Source organism: Thunnus maccoyii, chromosome 18, assembly GCF_910596095.1.
Source record: "Thunnus maccoyii chromosome 18, fThuMac1.1, whole genome shotgun sequence".
NCBI lineage: Eukaryota > Metazoa > Chordata > Actinopteri > Scombriformes > Scombridae > Thunnus > Thunnus maccoyii.
In genome coordinates, this window is record NC_056550.1 from 28,486,627 (window position 1) to 28,502,701 (window position 16,075).

The following is a 16,075-nucleotide window of genomic DNA, read 5'->3' on the forward strand; positions in this document are numbered from 1 at the left end:
GATTTGGACTTTTGTTTGGACAAAACAAAGAATCTGATTACAGAAAAACATACTGAAAGAAAAAGGTTTGGGACTGTTGTAGAGCTGCAACGATTAGTCGATTAGTTACCAACTATTACATTAATTGATTAATTGTTTTCAATCTTTTTTTAAGAAAAAAAAAATTCTCTGATTCAGTTTCTATAATGTGAATATTTTCTGGTTTCTTTAGTCTCTGACAGTAAACTGAACATCTTTGGATTGTTGACAAAACATTTGATGACATCATGTTGGACTTTGGGAAACACTGATCCACATGTTTGATATGTGGACATTTTATGGACTAATCGATTAATCGAGAAAGCAATCGACAGATTAATTGATGAGGAAAGTAACCGTTAGTTGCAGCTCTGGTAAAATCTTAAGGGCAAAATGTCAAAGGGGAATAAATGGCACAGAGAAAACAAAGAAGCTTGGACAGATATTGTGACTGACATGTTCCCAGCTGTTGTTTTGTGGGTGAATTTTTTTGCGCTGACAGTTTCTGATCTGACCGAGTGTTGATCAGCTGTTAGCGCCAGTTTACCACCATGAAACTAGAGGCCCATGTGTTAGTTTAATATTGTTAAAGTTTAGGTGTCTGTTAGTGCTGGTGATCCTGTCCAGAACCAGAAGACCTGCACTGCTGCGGTGGCCTTTGTGTTTAGGATTCATGTTTTCACACCTTTTCTGATGGCTGAATGTGTCAACAAATATCATTCTTACAGTTAAAAGATCCCCAGATTTCCTCACAACTTCACACCAGAAAGCAGCACAAGAGAGTTTTAAAGCCCAACAACAAGTTCTTGGAGTCGCCCTCAAACCCGGACCAGTCCGTCATCTTCATGTTCCCCTCCGTCTCCTCTCACTACAGAAGCTACACAGACAAACACATATTGATTGGTGTTGAAAAGCACAGTGGTGGCGGGTCTCCAGCAAATCCTCCTTGATCTCTGCCGTGTTATCTCTACAGACAGACAGGGGGGTTTACCTACACTAGCCTAGCAGCAGCTGGGAGTCGCAGGTGTGTTTGTGAGAGGAGGAGTCACCGCTGGGGGGGGGGTTGGGTGGGCGGGGCCGGACGGAAAGCTTGGGGTCACCGTGATGAGCTCCTCTCCTTGCTGACGCAGTCGTCCTGGCTCCGGGTGTCTCCGTTGGCCGTCATGCCGCAGGTGCGTCTCTTCTTCCTGCGGTGAGACATGGCGTCACCCTCGGAGCCTGACTCAGCCTGCAGGGAACACAACAACAACAACAACAACAACAACCACATGGTTACAGTGGATTACGTTACAGACATGAACATATCCGTCACATGTTAACACCTGCTGGCAGCGCTAACTCCTTGACTGGCTGTCCCTGGTGACAGGTGTGATCCTGAGCGTGCGGATTTATATAAGCAGGGATTGTAACAGAGTTCACACTCAGCAGAACTTTATATCCAACACACTGCAGGAAGGAAACGACTTCTCTTGTTGAGCATAAAAAATACAAAACTTGAGGCAGTCACACATTGATCTGTTTCCTGTCCATTACAAAATAAAGGCGACATGCCAAAAATCTAAGCTTAAAGCTGCAATAAATGATGTTTAGTTTCCATCAGAAACAAGATGTGAACATAAAGGTCTTTGCACACCAAATCCGTTTTTTTTCATCCGACGTCACGTTGTGTCAATCATGTTTACACATCGACTCCGAAAGTTTCGTCCGTCATTAAAGTTTTCAGAGCAGGTTCGATTTTCTGCTGGGTTTTTTTTTTACATCCATCAAAAGCCTTTACAGAGTTGTTTGACCACTCAGAGCCACCGTACACGCAGACAACACAGCCTGGGAACACTGATACTATCAGCTGATCACAGGACGACTGTTGATCATGATCTTGTCTGTATGTTGCAGCGTTTTGAGGCTGTCTGAATATTTGTGTGTGTGTGTCGTGTTTTTCTTTTTACTGTGTGGTTCTTTCTTTTTCTCTCAAGAATTTAGAGGACCACAGAATCATCCTCGCTGCTTGACGACTCCATTTTGCCTCGTATTGCGAATTTTCACAACGAATATAATAATAAAACACATCTGACTCAGTGTGCGAGGTTTCTGTGCGTCACGATTTTTGTCGGATGACGGATTAAAAAAACGCATACGAAAAAAACGGACGTAGTGTGCAAAGACTTTAACATTGATATATCATCAGCTGTTAAATCAATATGTTGAACTATTTTGATAATCGATTAATCGTTTTGAGAAACTTTAAGAAAAAAAAGTCCAAATTCTCTGATTCCAGTACCTTAAATATTTTCTGGTTTCTTTAGTCAAACAACTAATCAGTTATTAAAGAAACAATCACGAGTTCGTCCCAAATTGTATCCAGTGTACGTTTTGGTTTTTTTTTCGGGGCAGTTGCATCGTTAACGTTTATGCTTGTGCACTGACACAGTGTCATATCTTCTGCTGGACTTGCTATCAGCAGATAATCAATATTAAAGGAGTCCGATCGGGATCAGTAAACTCCACTGCTCTCATGTGATTATCATGTCTGCTTGTGAACGTTTGGTATAAGTATCAAGACCTCAGTATGCCTGAGTCTGAGTGTTACTGTGTGTGTGTGTGTGTGTGTGTGTGTGTGTGTGTGTGTGTGTGTGTGTGTCAGCACATACATCAGAGGAGTCAGACGAGCTGGAGGATGACGATGATGAAGAGTCACTGGAGCTGTCGGATGCGATGCCTGTTGATTCCTGCAGGTCCACTTTGTCTGCCAGAGCTGCCAGATCAGGTCTCTCCTGCTTCAAAATACTGACAAACAAACAAAATGAATGTTCAACACAGTATTTATTCATCTGGTCCCTTTTTGTCTTACATTATGTGAATTAAATGGCGTCGCCAACAAGAAGCTTTAACATTTATTCACTTATTTTTCTAGAATGAATAGTTATAAATGTTAGCTTGTCAAGAGTAGTTGGAGGAAATGCTGAATGTTGTTGCAGTTGATTATTATTATTATTATTATTATTATTATTATTATTATTATTATTATATCCAAACTGACGGTCACAAGTTTAACAGACAGTTTACACAATATTTAGCCACAAACTGAACATATTGTGTGAACAGCAGGTTAATTAGTTGAATATGGGCCACTTTCCAATGGAGAATAACTGTATATAATCCAGATGTATTACAGCTGCGCTGCCAACTTAGAGGCTACTGTCTGTTTCCAACATTATAAGAAACATTACAAGGTCAATGCTTCTCGCTGAGCACAGTTTAAATTATGTAAATGGTTACTGAGGATAATAAACACAGATATATATTGATTCATGTAAATTTGATAAGACTTTTAGGAGCCAGCTGCCGTCGCTACGAGCGACCAGCTGAGAGTCACCAGTTAACACGGTTAACCTTGTTAAACCGAAACACCAGATGTCCTCCGTCCGCCGAACAGCCGACAGATACCACTTCCTGGAGAAGACTTTTGTTTTGTGGCTGCGTCATTGTATACAGAGTAGTGCCGTAACCAACAATTATTTTCATTATCAATTAATCTGTTGATTATTTTCTCAATTAATCGATTAGTCTTTTGATCTAAAATATGTTGATCACTGTTTTCCAAAGCCTAAGACGGCATCCTCAAATGTCTGTCCTGACCAACAGTCCACAACCCAAAAGGTATTCAGTTAACAGTCGTATTCAGTATGAACACAGTAATATTTCAGTTAGAGTGGACTAAAAGTTCACATTTAAGAAACTGGAACCAGAGAATTTTAGCATTTTTTCTTGAGAAATGACTCAAAGCAATTAACATACAGAGTGATGCAGGGTGTCAGTATGACATGTTAACTTTTACAGATTCTTGTCCCTAAATGACCTAAATATATAACCGTGATGGAAACAGAGGACGGTGTGAAGCAGAGGGACCGTTTCCTGCTCCGACTCTCAGCTCAGGTTTTGAATGTTAGTAAATTCGGTTAAATTACTTTAGAAGCAGACGCTGGTCCTCAACCGTCCAGTGTGATCGACTCTTCGTCTGACAGTGCTATCAGCAGCCAATCAGGAGAGACGCTCCGTGCTGCACTTGGACTTTATAACTGAACTAATACGCACACTTACTGTTTGGAAATCTGATGTTGAGTATTTATAAGAAATATATGTACAGAGAGGAAACATGAAACACAAGCCCAAATGTTGAATTCTTACCGATACCACTTCCTGGAGAGCTTGGGCCGGCCTCGGACGGTTTTGTGCCACACGATGGGGAAGTTGGTGGTGCTGGCAAAGTTCTGAGTGACGGCGATTGTCGTGTCCAAGTTGAGGACCACGTGCCACCATCCGCCTGCGGACACACAGCTAGTTACCATTAACATCAGAGATGAGAAAAAGAAAACGCTGCTGCTGCTGCTGCGCATTAACAGTCCTCTCAACAAGACTGTTAAACTGATTAGTCTGTCAGTCCACCACAAACGGCGAATTCCAACACAGAACAAACTCGCCCTCAGTATCAGATTGGCTGAGTCTGCGCCTTATTTTGAAAAGCTTTAAAAACTCACCTGTACAGGCATTTGTATAATATTTCTATATGTTTTATCTCTCTGTTTCACTCCTTGGATTCCCTGGTTTTAGTGCATTTTCTGTGTACGTTGTTCTTTTTTTGGTTAATTTCTCTATGTTCATCCTCTTTGCACCTATTTTTTTTTTATGGTATTATATTCTGTGAAGCACCTTGTAATTCTTGTTTTGAAAGGCACTATGAAAATAATATATAAATATATTATTATGTGGCACCCATCATATCTATGTTACTTTTGACTAAAAAATTACTTTTTGTGCAAAAACAGAAAGTCAAATTTACTGGCTTTGTCTTTTCTATACAAACATCTGTAAAGCTCACTAATTAACACGAACCTCGTTTGTTTAATCTGAACAGAAACACAAATATGAAAACCTCAGTTTGTGGTTTTAAGGGGATTTATGTGCTGAAAGTATTTCTTGACAAAGCTCAGTTTCCATCTGTCCATCAGTACATCCTCACTGAGACAACACGACTTCTTAAACTGACTATTACGGCTGTTTACATCCATGCCAGACTTCTAAAACTGTATTTTCTATTTCTTAATGAAGCAAAAGGTGTAATAACTGTTCCTCTAACTGTATTTCTTTAGAGTGTTTTTGTTTTTTTTACAGAGTCAGTCAGTGAGTCAGGTGAAGTCTAAATCCTGCAGCTGAGGGTTTAATCCAGCTTCATCACCATCAGCTCTGTTGGCATTACATGAATCCAGGTCACATCTGTTTCACTGCGTGTTGATACACAGAGCTGTTTGTGTCTAAATACACTCGTCCGTGCTGTGAGTCTGTGGACGCACCAAAGAAACTAAAGTGCAAAAACGCAGTTTCTACTGCGTTTTAAACGTCATTTATTAATTGTGTGTGGGTCTAATCTGCAGGATCTACCTGGTTCCTCAGATGTGGTGGAAACACAAACAGGATGCATAACAGAGACTTTCAGTCCCAAATTTAGTTCCTGAGATTAGTTCCTCTGATTCCAAAGTACCTGGCGATTCTGGTCTAAACAAGGCTAAAGGCTGAGAATCTGATTGGTTTATAAAACCTCTTTTTTTAGAGAAGAGCAGAAGTTATTCAGCTTTCTTGTCATGAAGATGAAGATTTAGAAAATGATGTTGCTTCACTGACCAGGAACGAACACGGTCTCCCCAGGTCTCTGGAGGATCTCTAGTGGTCTGAACTCGGGAGACCAGTTGGGCTGCTGGGTGCGGGGATAAACCACATTGAACCAGGTGATAGCCTCGTCCTGCTGGTTGCCTCCGTCCTCTCTGGTCACCTTGATCAGCTCGCGGGGGGTGTTGGTGGGGAACAGGCACCACCTCTTGTGGCCCTGAACCAGGGCGTTCCAGGCGCTGGTGCCCAGCGGATCGATGTGGATGCCGGTGCCGGAGCGGGCCGGGCCCATCACAAACCACCTGAGGAGGAGACGGGGTGAGAGGATAAACCAGGTGTTCCAGATGTGTGGACAGTTAACATGTCCGTCAGCTTCTCGCGCTTCCTTCCTTTCCCTTTCTGACAAGAAGCAGATTACGTTAGAACAAAACAACCTCACACCAGTTTTAGGCTGCTGGTTCTACACTGCTAGTGGTGTAGAACCATCAGGGCTGCAACTAACAATTTTCATTATCAATTAATCCGTCAATTATTTTCTCCATTAACAGATGTGGTGTTTGGTCGATAAAATGTCAAAAAATGGTGAAAAATGTGGATCAGCGTTTCCCAAAGCCCAAGATGACATCATCAAATGTCGTATTGTCTTCAATTCCATTTTATTTATAGAGTACCGTATCATAACAAAAGTTATCTCAGGGCACTTTTCACATAGAGCAGGTCTAGACTGTATTCAGATATTCAGTTAACTGTCATAGAGATTAAAGAAACCAGAAAATATTCACATTTGGGAAGCTGGAATCAGTGAATTTGGACTTTTCTTTCATAAAAAATGACTCAAAATAGCTGGAGATTAATTTCATAGTTGGCAACTAATCGATTCATTGTTTCAGCTCTATAGTACAATGTTAGTGCATTAATCTAATAATAATTTTAAATGTAATATATTAAAAATATCAATTGTTTTTTCATGCAAACACACAAACATTTGATAGTTCAAAGTTGTGAGAATTCGATGGGTTTTTGTGTTAAATTATAGTGAATTGAATATTTTTGGACTGTTTGTTGGACAAAACAAGAAATTTGATGATGTCACAGTGCTCTGGGCTGCTGTGATGTTTTATTGAGTGAACAGTCGGGGGGGAATCTCACGATTCAATTCTGATTCTTTGGTGTCTGATTTGAATCAGAATCGATTGTTGATTCAAAACCAATTTTCGATTGCATGAATAGAAAAGGAGGCACAATTTTCACTCTTTTACTCCAGAAACATAACTGGCAGGTAAGATAAACGGTCTGGATGAATGTCACTGTCAGCAGCTTTTTTTGATCTTAAAAAGTTAACTGCATTAATTTAATAGTATCTTACAGTCTTCTGCCTGTACGAGAATATTGAAATTAAAGTGTAATTTACTGACTAACATCACTGGTTAAATGTCTTTTGTAAAAACAGAAGTTGGTGTGTTTGCTCTGCAGTAATGGGAGGTTGTTATTAACGTCTCCGGGGAAAGACATCGCTGTCCGACGCGCTGAGCGGCTGCAGGGTTTCTGAGGTGAAACAGACTGACTGCTGCAGTGTGTGTAGGTCAAACTGTCTCGTTTGTTACTGCTGGAGTTTGTGGCTCCGCTCTGCTAACATTAGTCTCTCTGTGATGGCGCAGAAAGGATTCACAATATACGTCATGTTCATTTTGCAAAGGTGATGTTTTTAGTCATTAAATCAAAGAAAGTGCCCAAACACTAAACGTTTTAGAAGATAACTCCAGTGTGTGTGCTGCAGATTGTCCGGGTGCCCTCACAGTTCAGTTCTGCCTTCTTTGTTCCATTAACATCAAATTATTAATTAACATTTAGAAAAACACACCCCCACTACTAAAGAGTTTAATGAAGAAAATATTTTGCAAATGAGTCGATAATCGTTAGTTGCAGCCTAGTAAAGCTCAACGTGATCCATCAATCAATCAGCAGCTGAGCTGAATCAGACAGATCTTGATGCACAGGTTCAGATAACTGGGCAAATAATCTCCCATCCTCTGTTCAGCCAGTTTGAGCGTCTGAGCTCTAGGTGGTGCTATAGAGTCACTCTGGCAACTAAAAGTGTATTTAAGAAGTCCTTCATCCCAAGTGCCTTCAGTATTCTAACTCTGCAATCTGTTTTAATGTCTCATGTGACCTTGTCTCTGCGCTTTTTATACTAACTGCTTCATTGTCTCTATCTTGTAAGAATCGTGTGTTGTGCGTCTTTATGTTTTGGGGAGCTGAAGATGATTTTCCACCCTGGTGGACAAGATATATTTTATTCTATTCTACAGATTAATAATAAAAAGAATAAGATACAGCCCGACTCCACTCAGACACTTCTACCAGTTGTGTTGTTGCTTAGCTGAAGAGTTAAAGGAAAAATTCACTGCTGTGAATATGATGACTTCTTAAAAACTACGTCACCTATGTAGTAGAAAAAGGCTGTAGAGTCCCCATACTGCTCTTAAGGAGGAATCCTACAACAACCAGAATGCATTGTGCATGTCCAGTCCAATCATCTACTGATTGGATGGCTGTCTGCAGGTCGTCTCTGAAGAAGACGGGCAACTTGTAGATTTGCCGGTAAATTAGCGGGGAGCTATGGGTGCATTGTAATGATACAATGCTGGTTGAAAATCTGCAAAGTTTTAAACAAAGGTCATACCTGTACGGCGGTCTGCGCTTCTCCCCTGCAAACTGGAACAGGTCGTCTCTGAAGAAGACGGGCACCTGGTAGTCCTCCAGCAGCTTCCGGCGCTTGGCGTGTTCACCATAGCTGCTGTCAAAGATGTAGAGCGGGCTGTCGTCCCTGGTTGCTTCCAGGTACTCCACGTAGTACTTCATCTTCATTTTCACTGAGTATCCGTCATTGTCCTCCCCACACTTGAATTTCTGGTTGCGGTACTTGCGTTTGAGGCGCTCAAGAGTCCATTTTTCTCGGGCGGGCCAGGTCTCCTGGCAGTTCAGCAGGACAACAGGCTTGTAGGGCCGCTCGAAGCGCTGGATGAACTCTTCAGGACTGACATGAAGGGCGTCCACACGCTCAACGTTGTCCTGAAACAGCAAATGTCAGTGCAGAGATACACAGAGTGAGTATTGGTCTACAGCATTTCCAGAATCCTCACAGACTCATCTGTCCTGGATAACAACATATTTCATCCATTGCATTATTATCAGGGCTGCAACTAATGATTATTTTCATTATAGATTTATCTGCTGATTCTTTTCTTGAATAGCTGATTAATCATTTGTCTGGGAATTTTCATAAAATAGTGAAAAACGCCCGTTAATAGTTTCTCACAGCTCAAGCAGATGTATTAAAATGTCTTGTCTTTGTCTAACCAACATTTTTCAGTCATATGACAGACAAGAAAAACAGCAAATCTTCACAGTACAGGAGCTGAAATTAATGAATATTTGCTTTAAAGACTATTAGACCTGCAACAATTAGCTGATTAATCAATTAGTTGCCAACTATTGAATTAAACACCAACTATTTTATTGATTGATGAGTCGTTTTGAGCAATTTTTTAAGAAAACATCCAATTTCTCTGATTCCAGCTTCTTAAATGTGAATATTTTCTGGTTTCTTTAGTCTCTATGACAGCAAACTGAATATCTTTGGATTGTGGACAAAACAAGACATTTGAGGACGTCGTCTTTGGGAAACACTGATCCAGATTTTCCGACATTTTACAGATCAAATAACTAATCAATTGATCCTGAAAATAATGGACAGATTAATTGATAATGAAAATAATGGTTAGTTACAGCCCTATAAATGACAGAAAATGGTCAACTGATTATCATAATGGTTGCAAATTCATTTCTTGTCAATCGACCAATCGTTGAAGCTCTAATTATTAACATTATTTTGTTATTACTATTGTTAATTTAATAGGGACAATTCACAATACATTTAAAGCACCAGATATATCTTAAAGCTAACTCTCCTCTGTAGTGCCTGGACAGAGGCCACTGATGATATGAAAAAATACTTTCATTTAACTTCCTATTAACCAGTGGTGGAAGAAGTATTCAGATCCTTTACGTAAATAAAAGTATCAATAAAGCAATGTAAAAGTACTCAATTGCAAGAAAAAGTTCCTCATGAAAAACACATAAGTATTATGAGCTTGATGTAGTTAAAGTATTGCAGTAAAAGTAGAGGTTTGGTCCCTCTGACTGATATATTATTATATATGACATCATTAGATTATTAATACTACTTCACCGACATCTGAGATGTGACCCCGACTACACACTGCTTTTTGTAAGCCGTCAAAAGCCAAAAAGGTTGGAAATCACTGGTTTGATCTTTACAATGTGTTGTATTTTAAAAGCTTGTTATATTATCCATTGTGTCAAATCTTCATCTGAAAAGTAACTAAAGCTGTCAAATAAATGTAGTGAATATTTCCCTCTGAAATGTAGTGGAGTGGAAGCATGGAAATACTCAAGTACAAATACCTCAAAATTGTACTTTGGTGCAGTACTTGAGTACATGTACTTAGTTACTTCTTACTCCACCACTACTACTTATTAATCATTGAGTGAAAGTGTTTCCATCTACAATCTTTGTTCAGATTGACATTAACCTGAATACTGTTGAGGCACCAGAGCTATCAGAATAAAGTATATGAAACACTACATAACAAAACTTTTTCAGTGTCAACATATGTTAGCTGAAAGTCTAAATGGGCATAACGTGACCAGCAGCTCGTCAGGTTTCTGTGCCTACGTGACAAACTGCACTCCTGCGGCGGCTAGCTGCTGTTAGCTTAGCTCTGTATGCTACAGTGACAGTTACCTTTACGGTGTGATGCGACAGGTCGAAAGTCTCATGATAATCGTGCTTTATCCAGTCTAATGAATCCTTTAGCTCGGGCCTGGCGCTCCGTTTCGCCTCTTTAATCCTCTTCTTACTCTTATGGTTCATTCCTCCTGAGTGTTATCGCGGCTCAGCTAGCTATGGAGCTAACCCGACACTAGTACAGAAACACATACGACGCTACTAGCCTGCACTGATTGTCGGCTAGCTGACACTCTCGCCGTAATTGTGTGACAAGACAACAAAACCACAAGTCGGGTGCTATTTAAATCACGTCTCCAGGTCTTTACCAACAAATGTCAGGACGCTTTTACACCTGCCTGGTCGAAATACTTTAATAAACAGTTACCAACAACAGAAGCTAGTTTGCTAGCTGGCAGGCGACACAATGCTTTTGCAACTCAACAGCGCCCGCCCCTGCTTGCCTATATAGAAAGCTCATTGGCCACAGCAACCGCGAAAGCAAAACAACGATTGGTTAAAATGTTGAATAAGCCTTCCCGCCAGTCATACCGCATGGATTTGATTGGCTGTGGCTGTGTATCCTTCTTGTGTTTTGGTGGACGCGAAAATAGCATGGGAAAGGATAAAGGCAAAAGCGTGGTTGATAATGATACGATGAAAACATAAATTTGTCAGTTAAAATGGTTTAATATGATTTTCTAATGAGAAGACGAGGAGTGAGAACATTAGCTGGAGATGTATTAGTTTAATTAAGGGGGCATTAACGTGCACGATGGACCACAGCGGAGGCGAAACATCTAACGTTAGCTTAGCTTACAAAGTTTTCACGTTTGGAGAAAACAAGAAAAACACACTTTCTGTCTCCATACCTGAGGTCAGTTTGAGTATTTATATAAGTACATTATTATACTGGATGCACAGCTGTTTGTAGTATACATCTGCGTGGAGCTGATATCAACTTACGATATGCTGTCATGGCACTAAAGTGCTATTAAAATATGTATATTTAAGTTAATCATGGGTATTAAAAGGGTATATTCGTTATAGAACAGAAAACGCGAGACTTTCAACGATACGTTAGAGTCCTTTCTTCAATCCGGCATACATCCAGTACACAAAGATGAATTCATTAAAAATGTTTGGTTGAATTTGTTTAGTTAATTTCATTTCGGCTTTATTGTCAGACTCAAATTCAATTAGAAAAACATACAACACAAACAAGGTAGACTACATACATTAGAATAAAAAGAAAAACATTGCCACTTCTTACAAAAGACAGTTATACCAGTGTTTCCACGGGGGTGACTGGTATCGTACAACACTAAAACTAGGATTTGACAGCAGCATGATGACCCACAGATACATTCATACATCAGATTTCAACAGAGCCTGGAAAGTGTCGAGTCCTGCATCATTAAACAAGTCGCTTGCACTGCACGACCTCGTTTTTTAAAAGGAATATCGTTACAGGCAACCTGAAACTTATGCATGCTCGCCTTTTTAATCTTTTCCCACAAGGAGGCAGTATAGAGAGGAGAGCAACATGCTCTAAAGAGATTTATCCTAATATAGTCTGAGCACAAGTTAGTTTGAGCATAATACAGCACTGCCTATGCATGGATTAGTGCTGCGACCAATGATTATTTTCATTATCACATAATCTGTTGATTATCCCTGATTAATCAATTAATTGTTTGGTCCGGAAAATGCTGAAAATGTCTTTCACTGGTTCCCAAAGCTAAAGATGATGTTCTCAAATGTCTTATTTTGTCCACAACCCAAAGATATTCAGTTAAATAGTTGGCGATCAATTTAATAGTTGACAACTAATGCATCATTTCACTGTAAACTGTGACCGTCCCTCTCAGGTTCTGGATTCACAGTACGGCATGTATGTGTGGCCATGTGCAGTGGTGCTGGCTCAGTATCTGTGGACACAACGAGAGGAGCTGAGAGACAGGACAGTGCTGGAGGTGAGACGGATCTGAACTGACACCTTTAAAAAGAAGGAGCTTGAGCTTTAACAACATGATGGACGTTATTTCTCTCCACAGCTTGGTGCAGGTGTGAGTCTACCAGGTGTGGTGGCAGCCAGGTGCGGTGCAAAGTTGATCCTGTCCGACGATGCGAAGAAGCCGCTGTGTCTGGAGAACTGCAGGCGCAGCTGTGAAGCCAACGGTGTCACTGATGTGCTCGTGGTGGGTCTCACCTGGGGGGAAGTCTCACCTGATCTCGTCCTGCTTCCAAAACTGGACATCATCCTGGGATCAGATGTTTTCTACGAGCCAGGAGGTTGGTTCCAGAGCAGAAACAACATGTACATACATTATTATTGATTAATCTGCCAATTATTCTCTCGATTTGTCTATAAAATGTCAGAATATACCTGTTTTACTTTCTTAAAGTTAAAAGAGATGTCTTCAAATGTAAAAAATCCAAACATATGCAGTTTTCTATCATGTGTGACACAGAAAAGCTGCAAAGTCTCACATATGAGAAGCTGCAACAACTGACTATTTGGCATTTCTGCTCAAAAAATGATTAAAGCAATTATTTGATTATCAGAGTAGTTACTAATTAATTTTTGTTGGAGTTTTAATGACCTGAGGAGGAGTTTACATCCTAGAATTATACACAAACTACTCATGATGGGTCTGATTCTGATGTTTTTTTGTGTTAATATCTTTAATTCAGACTGTTTTAAGCAAAAAAAATATTAAATTACACATATCGTAATTTTTTCAAGCAAAAATGCTAAACACTCTCTGGCTCCAGCTTCTCTAATGTGATTATTTTCTGCTTTTCTCTGTTTAAAATCATTAAAAACTGAATATTTTTAGGTTTTGGACTGTTGGTTGGAACTATTTCTGACATTTTATAAACAAAAAGTTTGATGGAGAAAATAATCAGCCGTGTTCAGCTGTCCACATACTTTTGACAATACAGTGTAAAATTTAAATTTGTCTCTTGATCTGTTACAGAGTTTGAAGATGTCCTCGTGACTGTTGCTTTTCTTCTAAGAAAAAACCCGACAGCCCAGTTTTGGACGACATACCAGGAAAGAAGGTACATCTGTGGGATTGTGGGAAATGGTGTCATCTGGGGGTGTCAGTAGTTTAGTTTTCGGTAGCTTTGCCAGCTTGTGTATTTGTACCATAGAAGAAGTTTAACGATGAAGAAAATAAATAGAAAATGAGTGAAACTCTCTGCAGCAAAGTGAAACATGCATTAAAGGACGGGTTCACAATTTTTCAAAGTGTCTTAAAACAGCAGTCAGCCGTCAAATGAACATTGAAACCTGTTTTTCTTGCTGTAATTGTCGTGGAAATTGTCTGAAAACACCAAACACTCATGAAATAATACACAAAACACTGGTGGGTTGAAGATTAAAAATTACTATTGTACAATAAGGAGACAGAACACACAAATATTTGCATCAGCTTGTCTCACCAAACAAAGGAAAGAAAGGAAAGGAATGGAATGGAAAAAACAAAGGAAGGAACAGAGAAATGATTTATAATTAGTCAATGTATCAGCTTATATGATTACAACCAATGGCACACAGTCACAGGATATATATTTATATGCACATGTATGTTACATAAGAGTCACATTTCCCCTTGAGCTGTTGACTTGTTTTGCTTATTCTAGATTGTAGAGTATGACCTTATTTGGCGTGAAACAGGATGGGAAAGGCCAGTGGGGCCTCTTAACAATAACAAAAGAACATTCCTATCTGGAGGCAGACACAGAGAGACCCAAGGACAATGTATTTGTATGTTAAAATGAGACGATAATCATCTGATCGTCTCATCACCTCAACATAATCATTCCTCCTGTTCATACTGACCATTAGAAGATCCCTTCATAATGCACTTACAATGGAAGTGATGGAAAAATGTATTTCAAAGTTGATCTGAAGCTAATATGAAGCTTCAGCGTCCAAATGAGTCAAATCAAGTAGATATCTTTCAACGTTACAGTCTTTTTAGTGCCAAAGTCCCTCTTTTTGTTACTATACTTCCACCTGCAGCTCAACAGGGAAACACTGTCCGAGGAAACACAAAGAGGGAAATTTATGTAAATGTGTCAGATATCCACTTGATATGACTAACTCAGACTGCTGAAGCTGAATAGAAGCTTCACACAGACTTGCACAACATGACTCTTCAAGTGAAAAACAAACTGAAACCTTTTACGATAAAAAAAACTTACAATAGCAGTTGAACTTTTTTTGAGATTCACTTTAATTGATGGCAGTTGGATACTAATGACAGTTTAACAAGCGTTTGAATGTCATTGGTTGATTCTGAACCAGTTATAAAAGGGTGTTCACACTTATGCAGCCAGGTTACTGCAAGTTTTTTGAATCTTTCTGCTTTGTGAGAAAAAAATCTGGTTTCTGCTTTAACTCTCATATCTGTCGTCCTCTTTGTGTTTCAGTGCTGACTGGTCGATTGAAGCTTTGCTCCACAGATGGAAACTGAACTGTGTCGAAGTCAAACTGGAGAGTTTTAACGCCGATAAATCTCAGCTGGCTGGATCGACTCTACCAGGCAGGCACATCATCCAGATGATGATAATCACACTGAAGACAGAAGACGGACAGTAAAAGACAGATTTGTGGGGGTTTTTATCGTCTCACTTCCCTGCACATGTTGCCTGTCATCATTATTCATTGTCGGTGCCTCACAGCTGGGTAACAATAAACATGGAGGAGAGCAACAACAGCGACAGGGGTCAATGGAGAGACGAGGAAGTTTCACATTTGTTGGACATTTATGGAGAAGCTTCCATTCAAGCCAAACTGTAGGAACTTATCGTAACCGGATGCTAGCAGCCATGTCATCCACGTTAATGATCTAACGTTGTTGTTGTTGTTGTTGTTGTTGTTGTACACATGTGGCTCATATTTCAGTTAAATCTGTGCATTTGTGGCAGTTGACACAACGTGGATACACGTAACTCACAAACATGAACCATCAACACAAAAACATCAGATCTGACTAAAACATCTGAACTGTGCATTAAGGTTCACTGTGTGTACCCTGTTCATGGCAGAAGGTAGTAAAAGTTATGTTGCAGAGAGAAAAGACATTAAAGACATTTATAGTTACAAAGAAGATGTCAATTTTTTTTATTAAAAAGTGTTGAAAATCAGTCTTTGAAAATGTTTTATTTATTTTTATGGCATTTTTCTAGTCACAAAGTGACTAGAAAGACAAGCAACACATATAGAGACACAATATTTATTATTGTAATTTATTCTTTTGTATTTTCCTAAATCATGTTGTATTTAACTTAGTTTTTTTTTTTTCGTTTTTAAGTTGTCTGTTGTATCATATACACCTGTTTTATTTCTAGAATGCTGTTTTATTTTGTATGTGTGTAAATTATAAGTAAAGCTAAGCAACAGTCCACAGACTGACGCTGACCAGGATGGAAGAAATACTCCTTCAGTAAAAGTACCAATACAGCAATGTAAAAACACTCCAGTAAAAGTCCTGCATGAAAAACCCTCCTACAGTAAAAGTATATAAGTATTATAAGCTTGATTTAGTCACGGTGGGTCATGAGGGGTCG

General features: G+C 39.5%; 2 protein-coding genes across 2 annotated transcripts; one reads left to right on the forward strand and one right to left on the reverse strand.

Annotated features, from left to right (window-relative positions):
- Positions 1-317: 317 nt before the first annotated feature.
- Positions 318-10,937, reverse strand: jmjd6 (jumonji domain containing 6, arginine demethylase and lysine hydroxylase). Its single transcript, XM_042393340.1, has 6 exons — positions 10,508-10,937; positions 8,363-8,751; positions 5,695-5,981; positions 4,204-4,339; positions 2,667-2,802; positions 318-1,246 (listed from the first exon to the last, which is right to left on the reverse strand). Exons 1-6 carry the CDS (start codon positions 10,634-10,636, stop codon positions 1,115-1,117), a joined length of 1,209 nt encoding a protein of 402 aa, XP_042249274.1. The 5' UTR covers positions 10,637-10,937; the 3' UTR covers positions 318-1,114.
- Positions 10,938-11,041: 104 nt separating this feature from the next.
- On the forward strand, positions 11,042-15,656 carry mettl23 (methyltransferase like 23). Its single transcript, XM_042393392.1, has 5 exons — positions 11,042-11,366; positions 12,361-12,465; positions 12,547-12,784; positions 13,474-13,558; positions 14,936-15,656. The coding sequence occupies exons 1-5, from the start codon at positions 11,265-11,267 to the stop codon at positions 15,102-15,104; spliced, it is 699 nt and encodes a 232-aa protein (XP_042249326.1). The 5' UTR covers positions 11,042-11,264; the 3' UTR covers positions 15,105-15,656.
- The last annotated feature ends 419 nt before the right edge of the window (positions 15,657-16,075 follow it).

Bases quoted from the DNA above. Each gene is read 5' to 3' on its own strand.
- jmjd6 (XM_042393340.1), bottom strand. From the start codon at position 10,636: ATGAACCATAAGAGTAAGAAGAGGATTAAAGAGGCGAAACGGAGCGCC. The intron at 5,982-8,362 runs GTATGACCTTTG...TCTCCTCCTCAG, and splicing joins AAGCGCAGACCGCCGTACAG to GTGGTTTGTGATGGGCCCGG. The intron at 2,803-4,203 runs GTAAGAATTCAA...TTTGTTTGTCAG, and splicing joins CTCTCCAGGAAGTGGTATCG to TATTTTGAAGCAGGAGAGAC.
- mettl23 (XM_042393392.1), top strand. From the start codon at position 11,265: ATGGACCACAGCGGAGGCGAAACATCTAACGTTAGCTTAGCTTACAAA. The intron at 12,466-12,546 runs GTGAGACGGATC...TTCTCTCCACAG, and splicing joins GAGACAGGACAGTGCTGGAG to CTTGGTGCAGGTGTGAGTCT. The intron at 12,785-13,473 runs GTTGGTTCCAGA...GATCTGTTACAG, and splicing joins TGTTTTCTACGAGCCAGGAG to AGTTTGAAGATGTCCTCGTG.